We start from the raw sequence: 26,713 nt of genomic DNA, 5'->3' as shown, positions 1-26,713 counted from the left end.
AGAATTAGAAGGAGATATCAGAAGATGGAAAGATCTCCCATGCTCATAGCTTGGCAGGATTAACATAGTAAAAATGGCCATCTTACCAAAAGCAATCTACAGAGTCAATACAATTCCCATCAAATTACCAACATAATTCTTTACAGAACTGGAAAGAAAAATTTTCAACTTCATATGGAATAAGAAGAAATCCAGAATTGCTAAAACAATACTCTACAATAAAAGATCTTCTGGAGGTATCTCCATCCCTGATCTTAAGCTGTACTATAGAGCAACAGTAATAAAAACTGCATGGTACTGGCACAGAAACAGAATGGTGGATCAATGGAACCGAACAGAAGACCCAGAAATAAACTGACAAACTTATGGACACCTGATCTTTGACAAAGATGCCAAAACCATACAATGGAAAAAAGATAGCATCTTCAACAAATGGTGCTGGTCTAACTAGATGTCTACATGTAGAAAACTGCAAATAGATTCATACTTATCACCATGAACAAAACTAAAGTCCAAGTGGATCAAAGACCTCAACATAAAACCAGACACTGTAAATTGGTTAGAAGAAAAAGTGGGGAAGACCCTAAAACTCATTGGTACAGGAGACAACTTCCTGAACACAACACCAACAGCACAGGCTCTAAGAGCAACAATCAATAAACGGGAGCTCATGAAACTGAAAAGCTTCTGTAAAGCAAAGGACAACATCATCAAAACAAAGCAATTGCTTACAGATTGGGAAAGAATCTTCACCAACCCTTTATCTGACAGAGGGCTAATATCCAGTATATATAAAGAACTAAAGAAGCTGAAAAACAGCAAACCAAGTAATCCACTTTAAAAATGGGGAACAGAGCTAAACAGAGAATTCTCTGTAGAGGAATATCAAATGGCAGAGAAACACTTAAAGAAATGTTCAACCTCATTAGCCATTAGGGAAATGCAAATCAAAACAACCCTGAGATTTCACCTTACACCCATCAGAATGGCCAAAATGAAAAACTCAAGGGACAACACATGCTGGAGAGGTTGTGGAAAAGGGGGAACCCTCCTCCACTGCTGGTGGGAATGTAAACTTGTACAACCACTCTGGAAATCAATCTGGCACTTTCTCAGACAACTAGGAATAGCACTACCTAAAGATCCAGCCATACCACTCCTAGGCAAATATCCATAAAAGGCTTAAGTACACAATAAGGACATTTGCTCAACCATGTTTGTTGCAACTTTATTTGTAATAGCCAGAAGCTGGAAACAGCCCAGATGCCCCTCAACTGAAGAATGGGTGCAGAAATTGTGGTATATCTACACAATGAAATATTACTCAGCAATGAAAAATAAAGAAATCATGAAATTTGCAGGTAAATAGTGGAACCTCGAAAGGATCATCCTGAGTGAGCTGTCCCAGAAGCAGAAAGACACACACGGTATATACTCACTCATATAGACATGTAATATAGGATAAACCTACTAAAATCTGTACATCTAAAGAAACTAATCAAGAGAGGGAACCCTGACTTAAATGTTCAATCCCCATCCTGAAAGAAAAAGAGGATGGACACCAGAAGAAGAAGACAACAGGAAACAAACTAGGAACCTGCCACAGAGGGCCACTGAAAGGCTCTGCCCTGCAGACTATCAAAGCAGACGCTGAGACTTATGGCCAACTGTTGCGCAGAGTGCATGGAATCTTATGAAAGAAGAAGAAAATAGTAAGATCTGGAGAGGACAGGAATTCCACAAGGAGAACAACAGAACCAGAAAATTTGAACACAGGGGTCTTCCCAGCGACTCATACTCCAACCAAGTACCATGCATGGAGATAACCTAGAACCCCTGAACAGATGTAGCCGATGGGAGTTTAGTGTCCAAGTGGGTTACATAGTAATGGGAAGAGGAACTGCCTCTGACATAATCTGATTGGCCTGTTCTTTGATCACCTCTCCCTGAGGGGGAAGCAGTCTTACCAGGCCACAGAAGATGACAATGCAGCCACTCCTGATGAGATCTGATAGACTAAGATCAGAAGGAGAGGAGGACCTCCCCTATCAGTGGACTTGGGGGAAGGGCATGCATGAAGAAGGGGGTGGGAGGGTAGGATTGGGAGGGGAGGAGTGAGGGGCTTATGGGGGGGTTACATAGTGACTAAAGTGTAATTAATAAAAGTTAAAAAAAAGAAAAGTGATCTGTGCTGACTTATAACCTTCTTCCTCTTTTCTTTGTTTCTTATTTGTTTGTTTGTTCATTTGTTTGTTTGTTTTATGGCAGAGAGATACTCTCCAGTCCTGGCTGGCCTGAGAGAGGCTAGAGTTGCCTTCAGAGAGACAGACCCACATGCCTCTGCTGCTGAGTGCTGGGATTAAGGTCTGTCCCACCACACCCAGGGAAGTATTGTTGCTGTTGTTGTTGCTTTTTTGAAACAGGGTTTGTATGTGTAGCTCTGCCTGTCCTAGAACTCAAACTGTAGATGAGGCTGGCCTTGAATTCAAGAGATCTGCCTGTCTCTCTCAATTGCTCGGGTTAGAGATGTGTGCCACCACTTACCAGTGAAGACTTTTTAATTAAAGATTTTGAGTACATAAATAAATTCATTTCCCCTTCTTGTTATATTTGGTTTGTTGAGAATGGATCTTGCAATGCCACCCAGGATGTCCCCAACTACTTAACTCCAGAAATTCTCCTGATTGGGCCATTTGAGCAGAAGGGAGAACAGGAGCAGAGCACTGTGCCCAGCTCATTTATTCATACGTCTAATTAAAACTTATGAAATACACATAGCATGAGTGACAAAAGAGAACAATACATTAAAGGACATTTAAAATACATGGTTTTTTCTTATAAGACATTTAGCACCATATAAAAATTGCAGGTTAAAAGGCCAATAGGAGGAGTAGGAACCAGGAAAGATAGGAAGAAAGCCTCAGGTCCACGTCTAAGCAGAAAGGCGCCATTCTAAAGCCAGAACCTACATAAATAAATAGGTTTTGAACACAGCAGCAAAGCAAGGAAATGAAACAAGGAAAAGGAATACAGGAAGGCAGAGCTTCCAGATGCATGCAGTGTCAAAGAGGGAAATCAGCACACATCACAGGCCTCTGCATAAACACGAATGAAGACTCTGATGCACAAGGACTCACTGGAGCATCTCAAGACTACAAGGAGGAGCAATGCTGCCACACTCGACTAGGGTGATGACAAGACAGTGATCCTGAGAAATGGCAACTGGTACGTCATCTATGCAGTACAGAAGCAGAGGAAGAAAGCTTGACAACAGAAAGTGGAAATGTGTCAGGCAGAACTCTGAACCACTCTTGTGAGGATGGGAATCCCACTACTATGCTTTGAATGCCCTTTGTTGTGGATGTGCAAGTACAGAAACTTCATTCTCCATTTTATAAATATTTACTAAGTAAGGAATTCCAGTTCATTTTAAAGTGCCTGTCCATGGAGAAGCAGCTGGTGCTGTTTGTTGATCTGTGGAGGTGACACTTTCACCTTCGTCTTGTCTCACGTAAGTTCAAGCTGAGCGCTGTCTGACTGTGGGATATTCTGGAACTGAAACTGCGCACAGCATCTGTGTCAGTTTGAAGAAATAGCAACCAACTTTGTAAATTCCAATGCACACTTTGTAGTGGATGCTAACCAAGGCAACTGTAAATGTTCCATCATACAGAACAGTCACATCTCAGCTCACAGCTGGGAAGGAAGCAATGCCAACAAAAGGAAAATTAAAAGATTCTAACTGCTAAACATAGAAATAAATAGCTCCTTGACGTAATGGTGGACACTGAAGATACCATCAATACAGCTGTGAGTGAACTTGTGACATTCTCTATACACACAGATTTCCACGTCACTTTTATAAGGTTGTGATAATCCACACTTCTCAAGTGGGGGATTGTTTGTACTGGGTGATTAGGTTTCTCCCACAGAAGTCAAATGTTCTTCAGTAGCTAAATTTGCTGTCATAGAAGTAGGCACTCCTAGACGCAAATAAAACTTCAAAACGAATAAAATTACTACTAATAAAATTAAGGAAGAATAAAAATTACTACTTTCTATTAAGAAGAATAAGTCACATTTTTCCCCCTTATGTTCCTTACATACACAGAAACACACACTCACACAATCTTGGTCGATTATTGGACTTAGGGTAGTTGGATGATTTCTGTCACATTTGAACTGAGATAGAAAAAGAACTTATTAACATAAAATGGAGTTTCCTTGTCTCTGTTAACTTATCACTTCAAATGGGAACTTTCTGTGACTATTGTCAATAGTGAGCAGGATTTATCTAGCTAACAGATGTTGCTTGTAAGACTTCCTCTTCTTGAACATCTCAATGGAAGCACCTGATGAGGGAGAAATGTTACTGTACACCAGGCTGTGTATAAGGCAGAGTGACACTTTCTGGAACACTCAGAGCACAGCTTTATATCTGTGGTTCATAATGTCTAACTGTTCCACGAATAGAACCTCACTTCTATAAAAGAGAAGAGAAACAATCTACAAAGATGATCCTAAGACAAATGCCTCCAAGACTCCAAAATGCCAAATAAACATTATTAATTGTTTTGGGCACACAGTGAATACAAAATTCAGCATGAAGCCTACTGTCAAAGAACTGCTACACATTCACTGCAGTCCAGATATTCTTCAGACTGTGAATGTATTAGAAAACAAAGTAATGAGCTACTTTACTTATTAATGTCTACCATAAGAATGAGGCATGACTCCAGAAAAGCAAAGAAAATCTGTTTATATGGCACATGTGCTACAAGCAAAGGAGGGTGGCTTGAAGCTTACACTTTGTAGAGAAAAAACAGTTCAAATCACAGATTCGTCACCAACAAGTAACAACAAGCTGGCAGAAAATGGAAGGTGTGAAATAGTTGTGACACTGTACAAACTGAAACCATCATAAAAAACATAGAGCCAGAAAGACTACAAAATAGTTTTCTTGAACATAAAACAAATGGTACATATGCCCAAGGATTTTTAAGTCCTTATTAGGAACAGTAAACCATAAGCTATATTTTAACTGTCTTATTAAACTAAACACAAAACATTTAGAAAAATTTTATTTAAATTTTGAAATTTAATTATTCATACCAACACAGAATGATAAAAAAAAAACCTATGGCAATTGTCATTATTATATATAAAGCTAAAAATCAGAGATCACACCAAATATATTACCAAAAAAAATCTTCCTATTTGAGAAGATAATGGGTATGTGTATTTACAAACAGCTCTCATTTTAGAAAAAGCTAACCAAACATTCCATAAGAATTTTCTAAGACAAAAATAAAATGTGTTTTTCTTGATTGATCAATATTTATTCTTTTTCACTTCCTCACATATGTATTGTTATAGATCAGCAAATCCACATCAGCCTCAAACAAAATGTCTCCTTAAAGAATCAATTTGTAATTATGATTGTAATAATATAAATATTTTCCTTAAATATAAATAAATCTGATCTGATTCACAAAAATTTCCTACCTTGGTTACAATTATTCTCTAAACTTTTAGAAAAATACCCACAAAATTATCTTCTACCTCTTCAGAAACCAATAAAATTGCAGCAATTCCTAACAGCCAGAAAGCAGGAGAAATTAATCTGACATAAGTGGAAGGTATTAACTTGTGTGTTACTGAAAGCTTCATGGTAGAAACAGTTGTGCTACATGTCTGTACTCCCAGTATTCAGGAAATTGAGGCTAGCCTGGGCTACATATTGGCAGCTTGTTTGAAATTTATTTAAAAAAAAATAACTATTATAAAACAAGGAGATCTTTATTCAGCCAGGTGGGATATCTCATACCCATCATCAACACTCAGGAGTTGAGGTAGCAGACTCTTACTTCTAGGCTAGTCTGGGCTATATAGGAAGACCCAGGCTAAGTCAGAGAATGGTAAACAAACAAGTCACACTGGGAATGAAAGACAAAAGGGCAAGGAGATTTGAAATCACAGTGCATGACACTGCATACATGAACATCCTGCCTTGACATCTACTCAAGTGTGCAGGAAGGAGCTCGGCCCACCATTGCTCCTCAGGCTGAGAGCAGAACCCCAACCCTTACCTGAATAACTGCGCTAAACCAGCATGTGTTGCCCACGTTCTTCAGCCCAACTGGAGCTTTCTCTTGTCTTTTTCTATCATAAGGGTTTCGAGAGTCCCTCCACATCTCTGTAGGTGTCCTCTTCAAACATGCTTTATTTTCTGCTATGCTGGCTTCAAGAACTCTTAAGAAATAAAAAATACGGTGTTGAAGAAGAGTTACACTATTAGAGCACACCCTAAGCAACATCATATGATGAGTGAATTTTAGGATTTGTCACATAGCTCTAACACGTTGAGGGAAGTAACATGTGAAGCTGACATTACTTGAATAGCAATTAGATGCCATTCAGAGCATGCCAGTGGCAAGAAGCAACAGATCAAGTGAAGAAAAATTATTTCCGAAGAAACAGAAAGCCTCAATCCGATTGCCATTATAATCACAGTTCTTAGCTTCAAATACGTCATACACACACACACACACACACACACACACACACACACACACACACACTCAGAGGTCCATGGGCCACACAGTGACAATCTGGTAAAGATTAGAGTATATATGCAATGGTGGTCCTAAGGGAGTACCATGAAGATGAAATGTCAATATACTACCACTTGCCATTATTTTGGAGTATTCATATCCTATTACAAAGCATACTATAAAAATGAATGCCACAGTATGTTGGCAGAAGCTCACATTTCTCACATTTGTCTCTTGTCTAAACTAGGGGACCATAGGGAGGTGTTAACCTAGGATATAACATCTCGGTTTTTGTAATCACATTCCAGGGAAATTGCTTATTCACAACTTTCTTAGAACTATTGCCAACAATAAACAACATGTAACTTAAATTAGTATGTATTGTTTTATTTTTTTTTTTACTTTTTTCCAAATTTTTATTTTTTATATTAATTACAGTTTATTCACTTTGTATCCTAGCAGGAGCCCCCTTCCTCATTCCCCCCCCCATCACCAACTACCCTCCCTCATCTCCTCCCTGCTCCTCTCTAAGTCCACTGATGGGAGAGGTCCTCATCAATGTATGCCCTTATAATTGGAGGCAGGAGGTCACGAGTTCAAGTCACCTTTGGATACCCAATAAGACCCTGTCTTAAAATTTTCAAAGAAATCAACACGTAAATTTTAAAAAAATGTAAGTAAGCAATAAATAAAATGAAAACCTAATCAAATGTAAAATATTGGGTCCTGCAGAGACTGATGCACCAATGGAGGACCATGCATGGAGAGGACCTAGAACACCTGCTCAGATGTGCTGATTTGCAGCTCAGTCTCCATGTGGATCTCTGAGTGAAGGGAGCAGGGGCTGCCTCTACCATGTACTCTGTTGACTGCTCTTTGATCACTAGCCCCTGATGATGCAGCCTTGCCAGGCCACAGAGGAAGAGGATCCAGGCAGCTCTGATGAGACTTAACACGCTATGGGCAGATGGCAACAGTGGAGAACTCCTCCTTTCAAAGGAGTAGGGGAAGAGGATGAGGGAAAGTGAGAGGGAGAGTGGGACTGGTGGAGTTGAGAGAGTGGGCTTCATAGGAATATATAATAAATAAATAGTGAAAAAAAATTAAAAACTGTAAAATGTTCATGAATTTTGCATATACATCATCTCTAACTGCTTGCCCCCATTATAATGGAATTCTTCTTGGATGAGGCACAGTCTGGATCAACCACAATTAGTCTCTTATCAGCCTATATTTCCTAGAATTTAATGGAATAAAATACTTTTTCCTTATTTTCCTTTAAATAAAAAGGATCAGGGATTACTGCTGAAGAAATCGATCATAATCTAGCAATGTGCATTTGTAAGGTGGCAATGTAAATATAAACCTAATAAATAGTAATTTTCAGAAAAAAACTGAGCTAAAAACAAAAGCATCAAGAAAACACATGACAAAGAATTATAGATACTAATATGGATTTTAAAATTCTAGATGTTTGCATATTTACATGCTTATATAAATTGATATAAACAAAGATATATGCATATTTACAAAGAAACATTTGCAACAAGTATACCGTTTTTCTTTTATAACATCTCTCCCACATCACATTGGTGAACAAAAGGTCCCAATGAGAAACTGTCTCAAAAACCAAGGAAGACAGCTTCTAACTGTCTAACAACAAGCTGTTAGACAGCTTCTAAGGCATCACAACCAAAGCTGACCTCTAGCCTCCACACACAAGCACACATGAACATGCCTATGTACATACAAAGGCATTAGAAAGTATCACGAACCAAAACTATTATTTACTATATGTCTAACATATTTACCATTTGCTTATTACAAAAAATAAAACAAAAGGTTTATTAGTTCCTGTAATAGAATTCTGAGGTTGATCTGGACAGCAGATTCAGAAGAAATTACAGAAGGAAACAAACACACATTAAAGAAATAAATTTGTGACAAAATTATGTGCTTGACAATTTCAAAATAATTTAAAATTTTAGAACTAAATAAAGTTTGATTACACAAAACATAAAAACAGTACAGGTGTATTTAAATGATTTATTTAAATTGAATGATATTATATCTTATCGCTTTTAAAGTTAAAGTCTGCATTTTTCTGTAATACAGAATGCTCTTTACAGACTGCTCTTACCTGCTGATGGCCTGCTCTTCGTCTGTTATTCCAGTCTCTCTGAATGTCCTGTTTGATTCTGCCAAACTCAAAGCAATCGCTCTCTGAAGATCATCTTTGTCATCTCCGGTGAGATCAATCACATCTGAAAAGAAGAATATCATTCTCAAAAGTCAGCCAAGCAAATGAAAATGAACTCCTGTCACAAGATTTTATGCCCAATAAATGCTGCCAAGCCAAAAGCTAGAAGTTAGTTCGTTCTTTTGGTAAGAAGGAATATATCTTTAAAAATCCAATCATGGCTGCCATTAATTATTTTCTGTAACTTCATAGTTTCTTCTACAAAATCTAGAAAAGTAGTAATGAGAAGAAAATTCTTGTTATTTACTTCTTTAGTATGCAATCTCAATAAAAGCTAAAAAGCAGAGATACTGCTGGGAGTGTGGTTTATCAATGAAAACAAAATAAGCATTGCCAAAGATTTACTTTGGTGCTGCCTCATTTATGTGTAAGTACACCGACTGACAACAGTGTAGGGATGTGTGTGTGTTCTACAGTCTGGCACAGTAAGCTCTACTGTCAACAGTTGTTAGAAGATGAAGATGTAGGAAAGGGAGATGGAAGGAGCTGTCACTTTGTTATTTACACTTCTGTACTATGTGATTACTTTAGGACATAGTCATTCTTTTCATTGGAAACAAGATTTTCACTTAAACAGATGTATGCAAGTTAACATATTTGTCCCATTTCTTAAAAGAGAGCTTGGACACTATAAGATATGCTGCTGTATCCAATGAATAAAACCTGCAACTTTTCTTTTATCAATGTCAGTAAAATATGCTCAATGCAGTTCTGCAATGTGCTCTGGTCAATTTCCTTGACAGAAGATGACGATGATGATAAACACTATCATTACAATTTAAGCAATGATAGGAATCAATCTAATAAGAAAAAGAATGTGTGATTAGAATTTCCTGTTTTGGACAATTTGTATTCATGTGCCTTAAACTTTAAATGTGTTTAAAATATTACATGAGGGAAAAAAAACAGCACAAAAAAGAAAAAGGCTGCCTTAATTTTATCATTGAATCACGGAATTTTTTGAGGAAACACTAATGCACACTGATGTAGCAAAAATCTGCTTATATTGTTCTACCACTTTTCCTCCAAGAATAGCATAAAAGAACTTTTAAAATATTAGAAATAGTTGCTATAGAAAGGGTTTCTTAATGACCTTACATATAACAAAACCTCATAAAATATAATAAGCTATGCTCCAAAGTATTTGATCTGGAAGAATAGGTTAAACATATAGTACACAGTCAGAATTCAGTAGCTGAAATAATGAAACACCTCACATGCAATCAAATCCAAGGTTTCCCGTGGCTGATCAGAGAAGATGACTATCCTCATCTAAGGAGGGTAGAGCTATAAGAAGGGCAAGGCTATAAGGACAGTGGAGCTCTAGGGAAGGCAGAGCTATCAGGCAGGCAGAGATATAAGGAGGGTGGAGCAGTCAGAGGGTAAAGCTACAGGAAAGGCAGAACTATAAGATGGGCAGAACTATGAGGAGGGCAGAGACATAAGGTGGTAGAGCTACCAAATCCAGATTCAGTAATGGAGAAGAGGCTGGTGCTAGGTGGTATGAAATCATCATAAAACAAGGGCCATTCAGTAATTAAAATGGCTAGCCCCTGGACAACGATGAAGAGGAATAAATTTGAAAATCACAGAAAAATAGAAAATTAAGTTGTAGGAACAGGATCAATTGGTGCTTGGATTCCATTCTCCCATGCATCTATTGTGTTTCCCAAACAAAACAAAACAAAACAAAACAAAACTATTTTCCCTATTCACTTGCAAAATAAAAATATGAAAATTAAGCATCTTCACTAGGGTTCTCCTTGTTGTTAGCTTCTTCAGGTCTGTAGATTTTAGTATGTTTCTCCTATGTTCTATAGCTAATATCTACTTATTAGTGAGTGTATAACATGCATGTCTCTCTGCTTCTGGGTACCTCACTCAGGATGATATTTTCTAGCTCTCACCTTTTGCCTCCAAATTTCATGATTTCCTTCTTTTTAATTGCTGAGTAGTATTCCACTGTGTAAATGTTTCACAATTTTCTGCATCCATTTTTCGGTTGAGGGACATCTAGGCTGTTTCCAGATATGAGTTATTATGAATAAAGTTGCTATGAACATAGTTGAGCAAATGCCCTTGTTGTATGGTTAGACATCTTTCAGATATATGCTCAGGAGTGATATAGGAGTATGATGATATAGTAGTATAATGATCTATATAGTAGTATATATAGTAGCATAATGATATAGATATAGCTTATATCTAGTATATATAGATATAGCTTATATATAGTATAATGATGTAGCTATAGATATAGCTTTCAGTAGTACTATTCCCAGTTTTCCAAGAATGCACCAGATTGATTAATTCTCATTCAGAAGGGAAAACAGAAGTTGTAGAAGAGAGGAAACAGGACTGGAGCCTACCACAGATGCCCTCTGAAAGACTATGCCCAGCAGGGAATTGAAGTAGATGCAGAAACTCACAGCCAAACTTTGGACAGAGTGCAAGTAGTTTTATGGAAGAAGAGGGATATAAAAGGACCTGGAGGGGACAGGAGCCACACTAGGAGAGCAACAAAGTTAAAAAAAAAAAAAAAGGCAGGGCCCAGGGGGCACTGCAGAGACTGATTCATCAAACAAAGAGCATGCATAAAGAGGACCTAGACTCCTGCTCAGATGTAGAACAAAGAAAGCTCAGTCTCCATGTGGATTCCCTAGTAAGGGCAGAAGAGACAGTCTCTGACATGAACCAGATTGCCTGCTCCTTGATCACATCACCCTGGTGGGGTCACCTAGCAAGCCCACAGAGGAAGTAGATCCAGGTCATCCTGATGGGACCTGATAGGCTAGGGTCAGACAGTAGGAGAGGAGAACTTCCCCTATCAGTAGACTATTGAAGAATGATAGAGGAGGAAAAGGGAGGGACAGTGGGACAGGGAGGAGAAGAGAGAGGAGGCTACAACTGGGATATAAAGTGAATAAATTGTAAATAATAATAATAGTAACAATAATAATAATAATAAAGATTTATGTTTTTAAAGATTATGAATGAAGGAGAGCAACAGAACAAGATAATTTGAACACAGGCAACTTCCCAGAGACTCATACTCCAACCAAGGACTATCCTTGGAGATAACCTAGAACCCTGACAATGCAGCCACTTCTGATGAGAACTGATAGACTAAAATCAGAAAGAAGGAGAGGAGGACCTCCCTATCAGTGGACTTGGGGAGGGGCATGCATGCAGAAAGGGGGGGAGGGTGGGACCGGGAGGAAAGGAGGGAGGGGCTTATGGGGGATACAAAATGAATAAAGTGTAATTAATAAAAAAATTTTAAAAAAGATTATGAATGAAACTTGGGCCACATCAATACCATCACTAACAGGAGACTTTGAAGTCAGAAGCAAGGAAGAAGCCATAATCCTACTGCTTCTGCTCTTTCTATTGACCTTAATGGACGTCTAAAAGTTTTTCTATAGTAGCACTCCAGTATCCAATGTCCAGCTGCAAGGCCACTCAGAGAGCAAAACCGGCACCCTCTTAGCCTTCCAGTATCCAGGCAGAGCCAAGTGGAGGTTACTCAGGTTGATTCCTATCCACTAAGCCAAAGCTACAGTAAGAAGTCTGATTGGCCTGGTCTTTGATCACCTCCCCCTGAGGGGGGAACAGCCTTACCAGGCCACAGAAGAAAACAATGCAGCCATTGCTGATGTGATCTGATAGACTAAGATCAGAAGGAAGGAGAGGAGGACCTCCCCTATCAGTGGATGTGGGGAGGAGCATGCATGCAGAAAGGGGAGGTAGGGTGGGATCAGGAGGGGAGGAGGGAGGAGCTTATGGGGGGATACAAAATGAATAAAGTGTAATTAACAATAATAAAAAAATTATACACACACACACACACACAAAAGAAGTATGTGCTTGACCAGAGCGATGCTATGGGCTGTTTTCCTGGAGTGGCAGAGGGATTAGAAGCACTGTGGTGATCAGAACTGCAATGATCTGTAGTCACTGCAGATGAATGAGCCCAAGACCCCTCCCTCAATTCCCTGCAATAATTTCTTTAATCACTCAACCAACCCCGTGGCTTAAATACCTTCTACAAAATTACCTAGTGTTTGATGTTTCATGACTGACTTGAACCTCACTCGAGTTCCTTATTGATTCTACTTACAATCTTTCATGACCGATGAACCGAGTTCAACTAGCACGCAAACAATAAGCAAGGATGGCGTTGTTTGACCTATCCCATGAGGACTAAGAAATTTAACAGTGTAAGGACAGACAATGGTACACAGGCTCCAAGTCTGTCCTTCATTTCTTAAATCCCATGGGGCTGTTTTTCCCCAACAATCAGTTCTTCAAGTGTGATCTGTTCATCCGCACAGATGCTTTAAAGAAGGAATGAGGGGTCCTGTAGGTAGAGACTGTAATCGCAATAACACGGCTATGTGACCCATCTGTGCTGTAGATGTCTGCACTGCTGAGACAGAACAACAGGAGCAATGCAGACACATCTTTGCACACATCAAGGCACCAATACCAATGCGGAATCCCGTTTTGGGTTGTTTTGTTTTTGCTGTTTTTATCTTTTTATTTTCATTTGTTTTGTTTTTGCTGCTGTTTTGGTTTGGTTTGTGTTTTTTGTTGTTGTTTTGTTGTTTGTTTCTGGTCAAGGTTTCCCTATGTAGCCTTGGCTGTCCTGGACTTGCTTTGAACACCAGGCTGGCCTTAAACTCACAGAGGTCTGCCTGCCTCTGCCTCCCTGAGTGCTGGGATTAAAGGTGTGTGCTCCCATGCCTGTTTTTCCTTTTATTACATAGAAATAAATGCCTGTAAACCCAGTACTTGGGGAGACAGAGGCACACAGATCTCTGTGAGTTCAAGGCTAGGCTGGTCTACAAATTGAGTCCAGGACAGCTAAGGCGACACAGCAAAGCCCTGTCTCGAAAAGGAAAAAAAGGAAGAAAGAAAAATAATAAACACAATTTAAAAAAATGCGAAAACTGATGCTGCATCAACCGAAGACCATGCATAGAGACGACCTGGACCTTTGCTCAGCTGTTGCCCATAGACAGCTCAGTCTCCATGGGGGTTCCCTAGTAAGGGGAGAAGAGAAAGTCTCTGACATATACTTGCTCGCCTGCTTCTTGATCACTTCTCCATGGTGGGGCTACTTTGCCAGCCCACAGAGGAAGAGGATCCAGGCAGTCCTAATGGGACCTGATAGGCGAGGGTCAGACAGTAGGGGAGAAGGCCTTCCCCTATCAGTAGACTAGAAAAGAGGGGAAAAGAGGGATAGGGGAGAAAAAAGGAGGAAAAAGAAGGAAGGGTGGGGCTGAGAGGAGATGAGGGAGGGGACTACAACTGGGATACAAAGCAAATGAATTGCAAATACTAATAATAATAAGAAGAAAAACAAACAGAAGAAAAAGAATTACAACTTTGATCAAAAAAAAGGTAACTTCACTAATTAATCGTTGAATCTTGATTGAATCTTAAACTGTTAATGACTAATTGAAAATACACAAAGTTTGTATGTCCAGTGCTGGAGTTGCAAACTTCGTATTATTTTTCATAGAATATCATTTTTACTTGAAAGAAAAAGTGACATACTACAATGTATGAATACCCCAATCTCAATTTTACTAGTTGCTACAGAGTAACTGTCGTTAATGACTGAGAGGAAACTTGCACACAAGCTCAACATTTTGAAAAGGCATGTTTCAACTACTATGGTCCTGATAGTTTCTCAAAATGTAAATGCTTTTCTGATAGCCAGTTCATAAGCTGCTAACAAATTTGATATTTTTAACATAGTATTCTTTCATAAGATAGATGGAACTACAATTATCACTGCAGTTTTACAAAGTCATGTATGGGTAACAGATCCATTCAAATAGCAAGATATTGGTAGATTTTAATATATAAGAGCACCATATGAAAGGCAATTGATAATCAGCACTGATAGCAATGTGACTGTGGATTCACAGTGCAATTCACCCTTAGGAAATTAAGAACCACAGAGTTTTGGGATAGTCAACAGAACAGTTGTTATTATTTGAATAACCAGTTAAAACACTCCTCTCTTTCCTAAATGAACATCTGTATAAAGCCAGATTTTCTTCAGATAACAGAACCAAGGCAACTTATTCCCACACAATGTGATTCCTACAACACAGATCTGAGATCCCAGTTTTTCTACAACACCATAGATGTGAGACACACGCAGCCAAGTAAAGCATGTACCCTTTTGCTAATTTGCTTCAGAAATATACTTTATACAAAATGTTTATATAAACATCATAGGTTGCTATTTTTGTAAGAAGTAATTTTCTAAGCTTCTCTGACTTTTATGTTCTAGCTCAGAAACTATTTTATATCAATCAAAGCAGTTTGAGACCCACCATAAATTTGTGATTTTACAGGAATCCCGAGATGAAAAGCATGCCATATTATTAAATACAAACATGGTCTACAATACTTTTGGCTGCATAGGATTGGGACTTTTTGAGGAAACATTGCAACAAGCCCTATGTGCCAGTCATCGTCGTTACGAGGCCAGGACATAGCAGCAAAGCACCACCTCTGGCTGTACAGACTTGTCCTCCCCACTGTGGCCAACCCAGTGCTTCCTGCTTTCTGATTCTGTTCTAGACAAACACTCATATTCTCTGCCTTGTCCTGACAGCATTCAAACAAAAGATGTTTGTCCCTTCTGGTATAAAGGCTGGTATACAGGCTAAAAGTGCCTGTGGCTAGAATGACCACACTCAATGGTTTCTGCTACCCTTGTCTCTCTTCACATTGCTAAACTTCCAGGAGCTGCAGAGATGAACAACTGTAACCCAGATGGGAATTGGAGCCTGCCTCTCTTGGTCTTGAGCAACAGTACATTTTAATGATGGAAAAGGTTAGCTGAGATCAGATACTATCAGTCCTGACTGAAACATTTTCTTCCAGCAAAGGAAAAGGTCTCATTTGTAAAGCCACCATAATTACAATTTTGTTCATGGTGTTCCCATTAATCCATAAAGCTGTTTTTCTTCTCCCATGATTTTAGAACAATGTGCCCACCATGAAAAAAGAATTTAATGGCCTAATCATATATTAAATTACTTAGCTTTTAAGTATTATTTTATTTAATAAATTAGAAAGATGTAATTTTAAGTGATTAAATATGAATTTTTTAAATTTATGCATAGCTGATTTTCCCCTTGTGGTGGCTATTCTTGCTTGTCAATTTGACTACGTCTGAAATTAACTAAAACCAAACTGTCTGGGGACACCTGTGGGGATTTTTTTTTTCTTAATTAAACCATGTGAAGTCAGAAAACCCATTTATAATTAGGATATTTTGAGTCAAGAAGATTCACATTTAATCTGGGCTACACCTTCTGCTAATATCTATATAAAAGACATGGAAGGAAACTAACAAATTTCACCTGCTTGCTCTCACTCTTACTAGCAAGCATTCACTGGCATTAAAGCCTACTTCTTCAGAATTCTTGCATATACTGAAGACCAGCTGAGGAAGCAGTCTGTTACCTCACTGAATTTCCTTTTTCAGGAATTAGAAGAACAACAAATACATTAAATGCTTAGAACTATCAGTTGTGTAATGAAAACTAAGATTTTTTTTGGATGTTTAGAAAAAAGAGCTAAGAATTAACCTGGCTATAAACAATTGGTAATTGGCAGAAATAAATTTATAATCAAAATAGCCTTAGTAAAAGTTTCAGACAAGGGTCAGAACATTATATGCTTGTATCTGTGTCATGACAAGATTTTGAAAAACTCTGTTGCTACTTATCCTCCCTGTAGTATCACGGTGAGAACAATTCAAAGGCCCTGAATAGACATGCTGGTTGGAATCCACTTCAGTAAATGAAATGTTCATCGGAGCAGTTACCCACATTTCTAAATTTAAATAATTTTTTAATGTCAGAAGTACATACACATTTTTTTTTTATTTAGTTTTTCAAGACAAGATTTCTCTGGCTGTCCTGGACTCACTTTGCAGACCAGACTGGCCTCAAAATCATGAGATCTGCCTGCCTCTTCCTACCTATTGTTGGGATTAAAGGTGTGAGCCACCAACACCTAGCTGATACTCATCTTTATAAATGTTTGTTCCCCAAGAAATTACCATAAATTTGTTATATACTATGAAATGTTTCTCTAACTAACAAACACACACATCTATTGGATTTTACACACACAGAGCTTGCATGGTTTATGATTCCCTTCATCGTGAAAATACATTTTAAATACTGAATTTGTTTCCACGTGTATCATTTAGCCAAAAATCTAGTTGAATTACAATGTAAAAATTTTATTTGGGAAAGTTAAAATGAAGTTTGACAGTATTTATTTATCTACATGAAGCTAAGTCCAGGGGAATGTTGTGTTTTAATTAGCGGATTAATATTTTTGACCAATAGACTCCCAGACATAAGGCTATAGCAGGCAGCACTCTATGAAGAGAGTGAGAGATGAAATATTGAACACAAATTTGAGGATACCTGGTGATACACTGGGAGTTAGAGGCTTGCCTCACACATGCTAAGGCCCTGGGTTGAATCCCCAGTGCTGAGTGGGAAGGTGGAGAAATGAATTTGAGGAGAGTTGAAGCCACAAGTTGAGATGCAAAACCAGAACTGTATACTGCCCGGCTTGTTTTAGGAGGAAGCCAACCTAGGAACCTCAAGGATGGGAACACTCTAAGGAAGGCCCCTGAGAACAAAAAGAGTGAGCAAGGCAGAGCCTCCCAAATCCAGCTTCAGCAGCTTCCAGTTTTTCTGGTCATCTCCTGAGCCAGGAGGCTGGGACTGCCATTCATTTCTCTCACACAGCCCTGTGACTCCCTTCCTCACTTCCCTCAACTATCTGTTCAAATGTGACCTCACCCAGGGAAGCATTCTCTGGGGACACAACCTAAAATAGCAATTCCTGTTCCCAGCCACAGCCATACCCAAGTCACCATCTTAGCCCAGCTCTTCTGTTCTTTGTGAACTTCTCTCTGTTTTGTTTTTGTTGTTTAGGATGAGGTATTTTATTTTATTTTTTCATTTATTTTTTCACTTATTACAATTTAATCACTTTGTATCCCAGCTGTAGCCCCCTCTCTTATTCCCTCCCAATCCTGCCCTCCCTCTTCCTTCTCCCACTCCCTTCCCCCAAATCTATAGAAAAAAATTTAATTAAATTTTTAAATTAATTACAGTTTATTCACTTTGTATCCCAGCTGTAGCCCCCTCCCTACTCCCCTCCCAATCCCAGACTCCCTCCCTCATCTCTTCCTATGCCTCTCTCCAAGTCCAAGAATAGGGGAGGTCTTCCTCCCCTTCTATTTGACCCTAGCTTATCTGGTCTCATCCAAACTGGCTGCATTGTCCTCCTCTGTGGCCTGGCAAGGCTGCTCTCCCATCCAGGGGAGGCAGTCAAAGAGGGAGCCACTGAGTTTAGGTCAGCCCCTGTTCCCCTTACTAGGGAACCCACTTGGATACTGAGCTGCCATGGGCTACATCTGAGCAGGGGTTGAACTTCTGAGAACTCGCAATACCATTCTTCACTATCCTCCATGAGCAAACAGAGACTATATCTCTCAATAGCTTACAAATATCCCTAAAAGTATTAAATTATCAGTATTTATGTACCAAAACAAATGAAATTTTAATACCCAGATATTAAACAATTTTAAAAGTGGGCTATGTATAGTGACAATAAGATATGAGTATATCATATCCCATTTTCTACAAAGAGGACAGAGAAGGCAATACGTTTTTACAGTACTTCCATATAAAAAGACATACATATGTGAAGCGCCTTCTCCACTCTCCAGTCCTGCCCTACTCTGATTTATTAGCTTTCATATAACAGTCCTACTATTCTGACTGCTGAACTCAATTTCCAAAACTGTACTGGGTGAACAGGATATTCTACACTATTATAAGATATTTTAAATTGCAACATTACTTAAATTTAATTTTGATTACTGGTAACTATACTGAACAGCCTTAGCTATTCCAAACATATGTCTGACTTTAACAACAGTTACTAAATTCACAATGGTAGCATCTGTAATGATGAAAACTAAAGGATTTGGGGAGTCATTCAAAAACTGTCATTGATTTTCTGTGCCTTCCCACTTGGATGGTAAAATTGAAGTTAATATTCCATTTCAGTCAACAACTACAAGACAGCGATGTCCCATGGCTTTCATTCTCTCCTACAACTAATGAGAATTTCAGCACAGAAGTACAAGTAGCCTTTGAGGGCAGCCTAGGATATAAGCTCCACTTGAAAAAGAATGAAATACATTTAGAAAGTTATTCAGATTATTCTGTAGTCCACATCTTTTAAAAAATAACTAATGAGCTTGAAGCACCTCGGTGTATCTAATCAGCAACACATCAACCCACATCCTCATCTACCTCCATGCTTACTTGTGGCTGTTGGTGAACAGCCAAAATAGTTTCAGGAAATAGAAACTTCTAGACAGTTATAACTTCCATTGAACTGATTTTTTTTTCCTACCTAAAGTTACTTTTTAAAAACTGTGTGTAATGGATAAAGATAAGAGTCCATTGATAAAAAACAAAAACTTACACGTGAGAACAGAAGCACTGTACAGCTGTACAGCTCACCGCCAAGGGTTTCAATCACCCTGGCCGGCAGGTGAGGTGGCGCTCACCTGTATCCCAGCCCTATGAAACAGAGGCAGGTAGACCTCTGTGCATTTGAGGCCCGTGATCTACAGAGCTAATCCAGGACAGCCAAAGCTACACAGAAAAACCCTGTCTCAAAAAAACAAACAAACAAACCTTAAAAAAAAATATTTAGTGGGGGAGTAGTGTCACATGCCTTTAATCGCACACTTGGGAGGCAGAGGAAGGCAGATCTCAAGTTTGAGGCCAGCCTGGTCTACAAATCAAGTCCAGTACAGTCAAAACCACATAGAGAAAACCTGTCTATAGATAGATAGAGAGATAGAGAGATAGAGAGATAGAGAGATAGAGAGATAGAGAGATAGAGAGATAGAGAGATAGATAGATAGATAGATAGATAGATAGATAGATAGATAGATAGATAGATAAATAGATAGATACATAGATACATAGATAGATAGATACATAGATAGATACATAGATAGATACATAGATACATAGATAGATCACACTGGCCAAGTAACTGTTACCTGAATTGTAGGGTGGAGGTTAGATGTTTTTCTTACTTTGAATACAATTCAGGTTGTACCAGGGTGGGTGGGTGGAGCACCAAGAGCAATTCACATGTGTGAAGAGTCTACTACTTAATTAGAACTCTTGTTATGTATCATACCAGTTTTTCTAAAGATTAATAATGCCATATTACTTTCTACACTATGATTACCTACCCAAATCCCTCTTATCTTTTGATCCATATTTTGATTGCTCAACTGCAGTACATCTTGCTCTGGTGGACATATACTGGTTTTGTCCTGTTTTAAAAAAGTTTAAAACAATTTAATAGTAGTAGTTTAACAATATTATTATTAAATTTCATACTGGGCAAAACCCTTTGCACAGTCATGGCTAAGACAGTGTGTGCCAAGACTCAAAAATATCATAGTTTCTCTTTTGACTCTTAAGTACAATTATGATAGCCAATACCATGCATTGTGATCTAATCCAGTTTAGTTGTCCAGCTGTAAGGGGCGGATGTGTGTGCAGAAGGCCAGAGGTGCATGTCAGGTATCCTAACCAATTATGTCACACAGTATTCCCTGAGACAGGGTTTATCATTAAACTCAGATCTAGGAAGGAAGCCAGGAAGGACTGGTGAACTCTTGCTCTGCCCCCAAGCAGCACTGGAATTACACAGCAGCTCTTTGTGTGGATTTGAGGAATTCAAACTCAGGCCCCCCATATTTGTGTAACATGTTTGGCACAATACTATACTAATTCGGCTATTGCTATAAAGATCTCATATAATTTCATTCCTAATGTAAGCTAGGAGCAGAAGGCATCCCTTTGAAAATTTGCTACCTAACATGGGTCATGATTATACAAGTTATGGGAAGGTCTAGAATTTTTGCTAATTATATTGCAAATAGTTTAAGACTTTTCCCAGAATACAACATAGTATTAAATTACAACAACAACAAAAAAAATGTTACCAAAGGGCATCCAGCACAGTAACTCTGAAGTCCAGAGTACAAGTTTCCTTGAATTTGTAACCTTTTCTCTCAAAAATAAAACTAGAAATATGAGATGGTTCTACTACTAAAAGTATTGAAAGGTAATTAATTCTTCAGTATTACAGGAAAAGGCCCAGATATAAATGTTTTTCAAATCAAGTGACATAACTTCTAATTGCCTTTGAGTGTCAGGTGACACATAATTAAAAATGTAGTACTAACCCCAACTAGGACGTTTAGAAACTATTTTGGTTTGTCTTTCTCTAAAAGGGGCACTCAGGTGCAAATAGCTCTATGCCAACTTACAGCAAGGCAGTAGCATATGTATCTAGCATATGAGTTTTTCAGGACGGAGTAAAGATTTTTGCTAGCACTGAAGCCAGCAGGTGAGAGGCTGGAATGTGCCTTTTATCTTTTGATCCATATTTTGACAGTTCAACTGCAGTTTGTTTGCTTTTTCAACCTCAAGCTGAGAAGAAAAAAGAAAGTAATGATTTATTGAAAATAAAATTTTGCCATTTGAAACAAACTAAAGTAGAGTTTCAAATACCAACGTACTGCTAATAAAATTGGGAAAGTGCTGAAAAGTGAAACACTTCCATCTACATGAATCCCGTGAGAAACTCCCCCCTCTGAGAATTCTACTGCTACTCCTTCTACACTCAGTTTTGTGAGCAAGTCTTCACTTATTGTTCATTTGTAACAATCTCCAATCTTGCACCTTTTCTTCTGTGCACAAGATTATACTCCATAAAAAAACTGAAAACACACACACACAAAACATTCATTTCTTAACAATAACTGAAGTCAGAATTAATCCACTGGATTTGTATCTCTTTACTTATTCAGTTCACAAACTCAATAAGTTTATTGAATCTAGACTATTTCCGAACAGGTATGCTTCTAATAACTTTATAAAACAGAAGGCAAATATTGCTACTAAAAGTACTGTTATTAAAGTATAACTAACAGCGACATTATGCAAGCACCCCGTTAAGTTCCAACAGGTCTGTGTCTCAAAGATCACTAGTCAGTGTAATGGACACATTGCGCTGTGAGCCTCCAGCTTAACCCAGTGCATTTTAAAATGAAAACCACAGTACAAACAAGGCACCCACAATGACATCAGCTGAGGTACAAGCAGAACTTTAATTATCTACCTTTTACTCCAAAGGAAAAAAATAGTTATGTATGTTTTTCTAGAGCTATAAATACACAGGGGTGGGGGGCAAGGTTTAGTTATCACAAGACATCTGCCTTCTGAATGTGAGCTGTGCTCTCTCTGAGAACCTATTCCAGTTTCCACTAGTGTTCCGTAGCATTTTCACTGATCCTTACCAAAGTCTTGAACAGGCTATCACGTGGATTAAGTAGTATTTTGTCCTTTCGTACAACCAATCAGCCTTCCATTATGACAGTTTCACAATCCTATTTTTTTTCCTTTGTACCACAAAGGAAGATCAATCTTTTGTTAATGACAGTACTTTTGTCATTAACAGCAAGAGCTGGCAAGCATGCTTCTAAAATCTTACCTCTCTAACTAGAGCACAAAATGAGGCTATTTGCCAGTTTGCATCTTTTCAATTATTGGCTTCAGTCAAAACTACACATTTTTTTTTGTTTTCTTTTTCTTTAAAAAGAAAAAAAAAAACTATGTAATTAGTTCCTTTCTCTACCACAGAACTGGATATTATTTTTGAACACACACTCTTCCTATACTTAGAAACCGTTCCCTTTCTCCCAGCTTCTTCAACACCAACCAGTTTCTCAACTTCATTCCTTTTCATTAGTCATGAAGCAGAGTTTTCTATGCAAAATTTAGGAGCATCAATATTCAACCAAATGATTTCCAAATGACAATGCTTAGAAGCACAGCTTAGATACTGAAAAACACTTGTTCCAAGAAAGAGGACAGGGAAAATGTTCTCCAGCAAGCAGCTGCTGAGCTAACCCCTGAGATCAAAATAACTTAGACTAGCAAGGGAAAGGTTAGAGATACTTTCTGACCCAAAGAACAGCAGGGGCAAACACTGAGAGAGTAAGTAGCACTGGGTGTTGTGAACTCAACTCATTCTGTATTATTGTCAGAGTGTCCAGTTAGGGAGAAAGCAGGAGAAACTGAGCTACAGATAACTTTGGAGCAAAGCCTCAGCTTATCCTGAACTTGACATAAGCAAGAGGTTCTGCCTTATGCAAGCAGCTCTTCTCACATCACATCGCCTATTAGCTGCATGCAAGCGAACCCGGGCTCTCCCTGCTTCTTTCCTGAAGTTCACAGCCTCAGAATGAAACTAGAAATACTCCTTAAACACCTTAGAGATCTCGCATCTCAAATCTCTAACACATAAAAATAAATGCTTATGTTTTATATGTACTAGTTTTGTATTTTGGCGTGCCTAAGACTAAAACTATGGCCAAGCATATGCCTTACTCTAACAGTACCTCTTGTATCGCACTTAATGAAGCATGGTAAGACATTGGAGATATCAGTATATACTGAAAAACTCTGAGTGCCACCTGAGAATACTCACATGGTGAGGATAAGCCAGGGCCATGAGCAAAGTATCTCATATACCTTCATTTTAAGTGTGCAAGTGAGAGTCTAAGTCTCCCACGAATTGGCACTTAACGTACACGAGAGTGTATGATTCCTCCCAGCATCTCTCTCATGTTGTTATTGTGCCTTTTCTTTTTGAGGAAAAAAAAGGATTTTGATCATATGGTAATAAGCTTCTGGAATATTTTCAATGTGGAGTGAGGGAGAAAAGTTTTATAATATACTAAACTTATAAACTTATACCCTCAAAACAATATTCAGCTTCTACTGAAAGTTGAAATACATAAGATGCTACACTTTTTGTATGATTCACACAGTTGTTTTATATTTCAAAGACATCTACTCTATATGAGATACTCGCAAAAGCATATATATAACTTAAATAAAATTGCTTGCCTACAAAAAAGTATGTGGCTAATAAAATGTATATTCATTAATTTTTTTGTTTTTCCTTCACCTACACTTAATGAGCAAAATTAATACATTATCAAAAAATTAATTCATGTCTATAAAACATTAAGAAGAAAAACTTACTTGCGTCTGCTTGGCTTCCCACACTGATGTACCTGTCGTTGCCTGGGCGTGCGGTCTGGTAGTAGGTACTCTCCTCCGGCGGGGGGGTCTTGGCATTCTTCGCAGTGAGAAAGGCTACTGCTAACTCCAAGTTTCCATTACTAGCCTTCAGGCATAAAGAAAGAGGATTTTAGATTTTTAGAGGATTGGTATGCAATCACACAAAATGTATGTAATTTTATCCATAATATTTCATAGCAAAAAACATTTTGATTTGAAATTATTTTAATGCAACTCTAACTGAATCAGTGAAATTTCACTACCCATAAACTCTAATTCATTTCAAAAAATTATATTCATTATTTGATATTTATTATTAAAACTTCTATTACAATGCTAAAATCAATTCTGTATTTTCTTACTTTTCTATTATTTCTTATTCTTTTAAAAAAATCTAGTCATACTAATTTTAAACAAATGAATACTCTAGATTTATCCTCCCCTCTGAGTTTTGCCATAAGAGTACAAAGTAAATATTTAAAACATAGCCCCTCTAACATGGTTACTGGAGGCACACCTCAGAACAAAATGTCAAGAATTCTTAAGACATCAGAGGTATTAGGTTTGATAACATGGAGAGGCATAAGAACTGATAGGCAAAAATACTGTTGCTCTCAAGATAACAACTCTGCACACACACACACACACACACACATACACACACACACACCAGTGCTCATCAAAAGCACAGCTAACCAAAATAAGCCAAAGTTTGTTTAGAAGTAATGAAAGGCAAAAAAAGCAATGAGAGGAGGATTGCTCAGTTTTATATTTAGATTCTCTGAGAGGCTAATGATAAGTAAAATGGAATACCAGCTTAGGACAGGTATGTGAGACAGCACAATAAACTCAGATATTAATCAAGTCATCTCTGTACAGAACCAGAACGTAGCGGGCCTGACAGTTTAAGTAGAAAGCTAGCAGAACATCATATGATGTTGACTTTAAAAACCTTGTGCTGGCTATGCATTAAAAGAAAAACTACAGAAGCAGAGTATGCTATCCTGTTAAACTAAGGGTAAGATATGATACAGGGATCAAGATAATTGCAAAATTATCAACAACCAAAAGAATGATCTCAGTTTAGCAGGGAGCTATGGAGAGGGTGGCTGTAGAGGCAATAACCCTGCTTCAAGGTGTACTTCTTTATGTCCATTAAGGAGACTCTTAAGTGACTCATCCAAGATACAGGTTTACAACCAGCCACTGTCAGATAAGTATGTTACTCATAAAAATGAGCTGAGTAATGACAGCTACCACTGATGAAGCATTTACTATGTGTCAAGAAGTGTGCTAAGTGTTTTGAATGCCCTGTTTCATACAAGGAAAACCTCAACAGCAAGAATTTCACAACTTGGTGGCTACTTAGATTGCATGGAGAAGTATAGATGCTTGTTGTGGTTTAATATAAAATGGCCTTCACAGATTCTTGTGCTTGAATAAAAGTCACAGCTGACGGCAACATTTGAGGAAGCTGTGTGACTTTCTAAGGAGTACAGCTAAGTGAACTAAGGGACATCTGGACAGTGAAGGACACATAACTCAGACCCACTGTTCCCAAGTCTGATTCCCATCTGCTAAGATGTCAGGATGCACCCTGAATCTCCTGCCTCCGTGACATCACCACCATGAGACAGTCCTCTTGAACCATGAGCCAAAACAAATCCTTCCTCCTCTAAGTGGCTTTTTGAAACTTGTGTGTGTGTGTGTGTGTGTGTGTGTATGGTCATGTGATGTGTGTTTATACATACAGGAGTGCAGTGTCTTGCAGAGGCCAGAAGAGGTGAATCTGTGCCAGAAGAGCTGAAGTTACAAATGGTTACAAGCCAAGCGATGCAAGTGTTTTGAACCAAAATCAGGCCCTCTATAAGAAGAGTCAGTGCCCTAACCACAGGGCTGCCTCCCCCACCCTCCTAAATTGCTTTTGTCAGGTATTCAGCCACAGGGTTAAGAAAGCAACTAACTGCATTTTCAAGTTAAGACAATGATGTCAGTAATTGTGGTTCCCAAGCACAGGACTTCTTGGCCTCACGCCAAAGGAATATGGACAAGACTTAATTTGATCCCTATTTCTCAAATTTATAAAAGGGAGGGAATTTCCTGCAAATTTTCAATGGCAAAGTGACAGGATAGAGCTTCATCCTCTGTGATCTCCTGGCAAAGGCATTTTCTTAAAATAGACTTGGAATGAGTTACTCATCTATTTATCAGAATGGAAGAAAAACTGGCAATCATCTAAACGTCAAGCTCCTGAGAACTGAAGCACTGTTTTCTCTAATGACGACATGTGCAGCTCTGGACTAACAGTTCAACAACACTGTTCCATCAGTTTCCTTCTGTCAGACAGGAGGAAGCAAAGCTTCCAGCAAAGCAGCAGACTCAGCCTAATTCCAGCACCTGCTGCTGGCTGCTAAGCTTCCATTCCAGTTCCTCCACACACCATGTGTGTGACCTGGGGTGGGTCACTTAACATCTCGGTTTCCTCATCTTCACACTGGGGAATGGAAGTATTTATCTCTTGCAATTATAAGAATTAAATAACTCAACTGAAGAACGGAAACAGGAATTGTGGTACATGTATACAATGGAATAATACACAGCAATTAAAAACAAGGAAATCATGAAACTTGCAAGCAAATGGT

General features: G+C 38.4%; 1 protein-coding gene across 1 annotated transcript in view; it reads right to left on the bottom strand.

Annotated features, from left to right (window-relative positions):
- Usp25 (ubiquitin specific peptidase 25) overlaps positions 1–26,713 on the bottom strand; it is a 115,191-nt gene that overhangs the window by 64,526 nt on the left and 23,952 nt on the right. The window contains exons 3-5 of the mRNA XM_055617820.1: positions 24,033–24,177; positions 8,695–8,818; positions 6,090–6,252 (exon numbers count right to left, since the gene is read on the bottom strand). Of these exons, the coding sequence (XP_055473795.1) occupies positions 6,090–6,252; positions 8,695–8,818; positions 24,033–24,177 (432 nt within the window). The remainder of the gene's footprint in view (positions 1–6,089; positions 6,253–8,694; positions 8,819–24,032; positions 24,178–26,713) is intronic.

This window comes from Psammomys obesus, unplaced genomic scaffold (genome assembly GCF_907164565.1).
Source record: "Psammomys obesus unplaced genomic scaffold, mPsaObe1.curated_primary_1811, whole genome shotgun sequence".
Taxonomy (NCBI): Eukaryota; Metazoa; Chordata; class Mammalia; order Rodentia; family Muridae; genus Psammomys; species Psammomys obesus.
The sequence above is the reverse complement of the archived record's forward strand: the minus strand, read 5'-3'. Positions and strand labels throughout refer to the sequence as shown.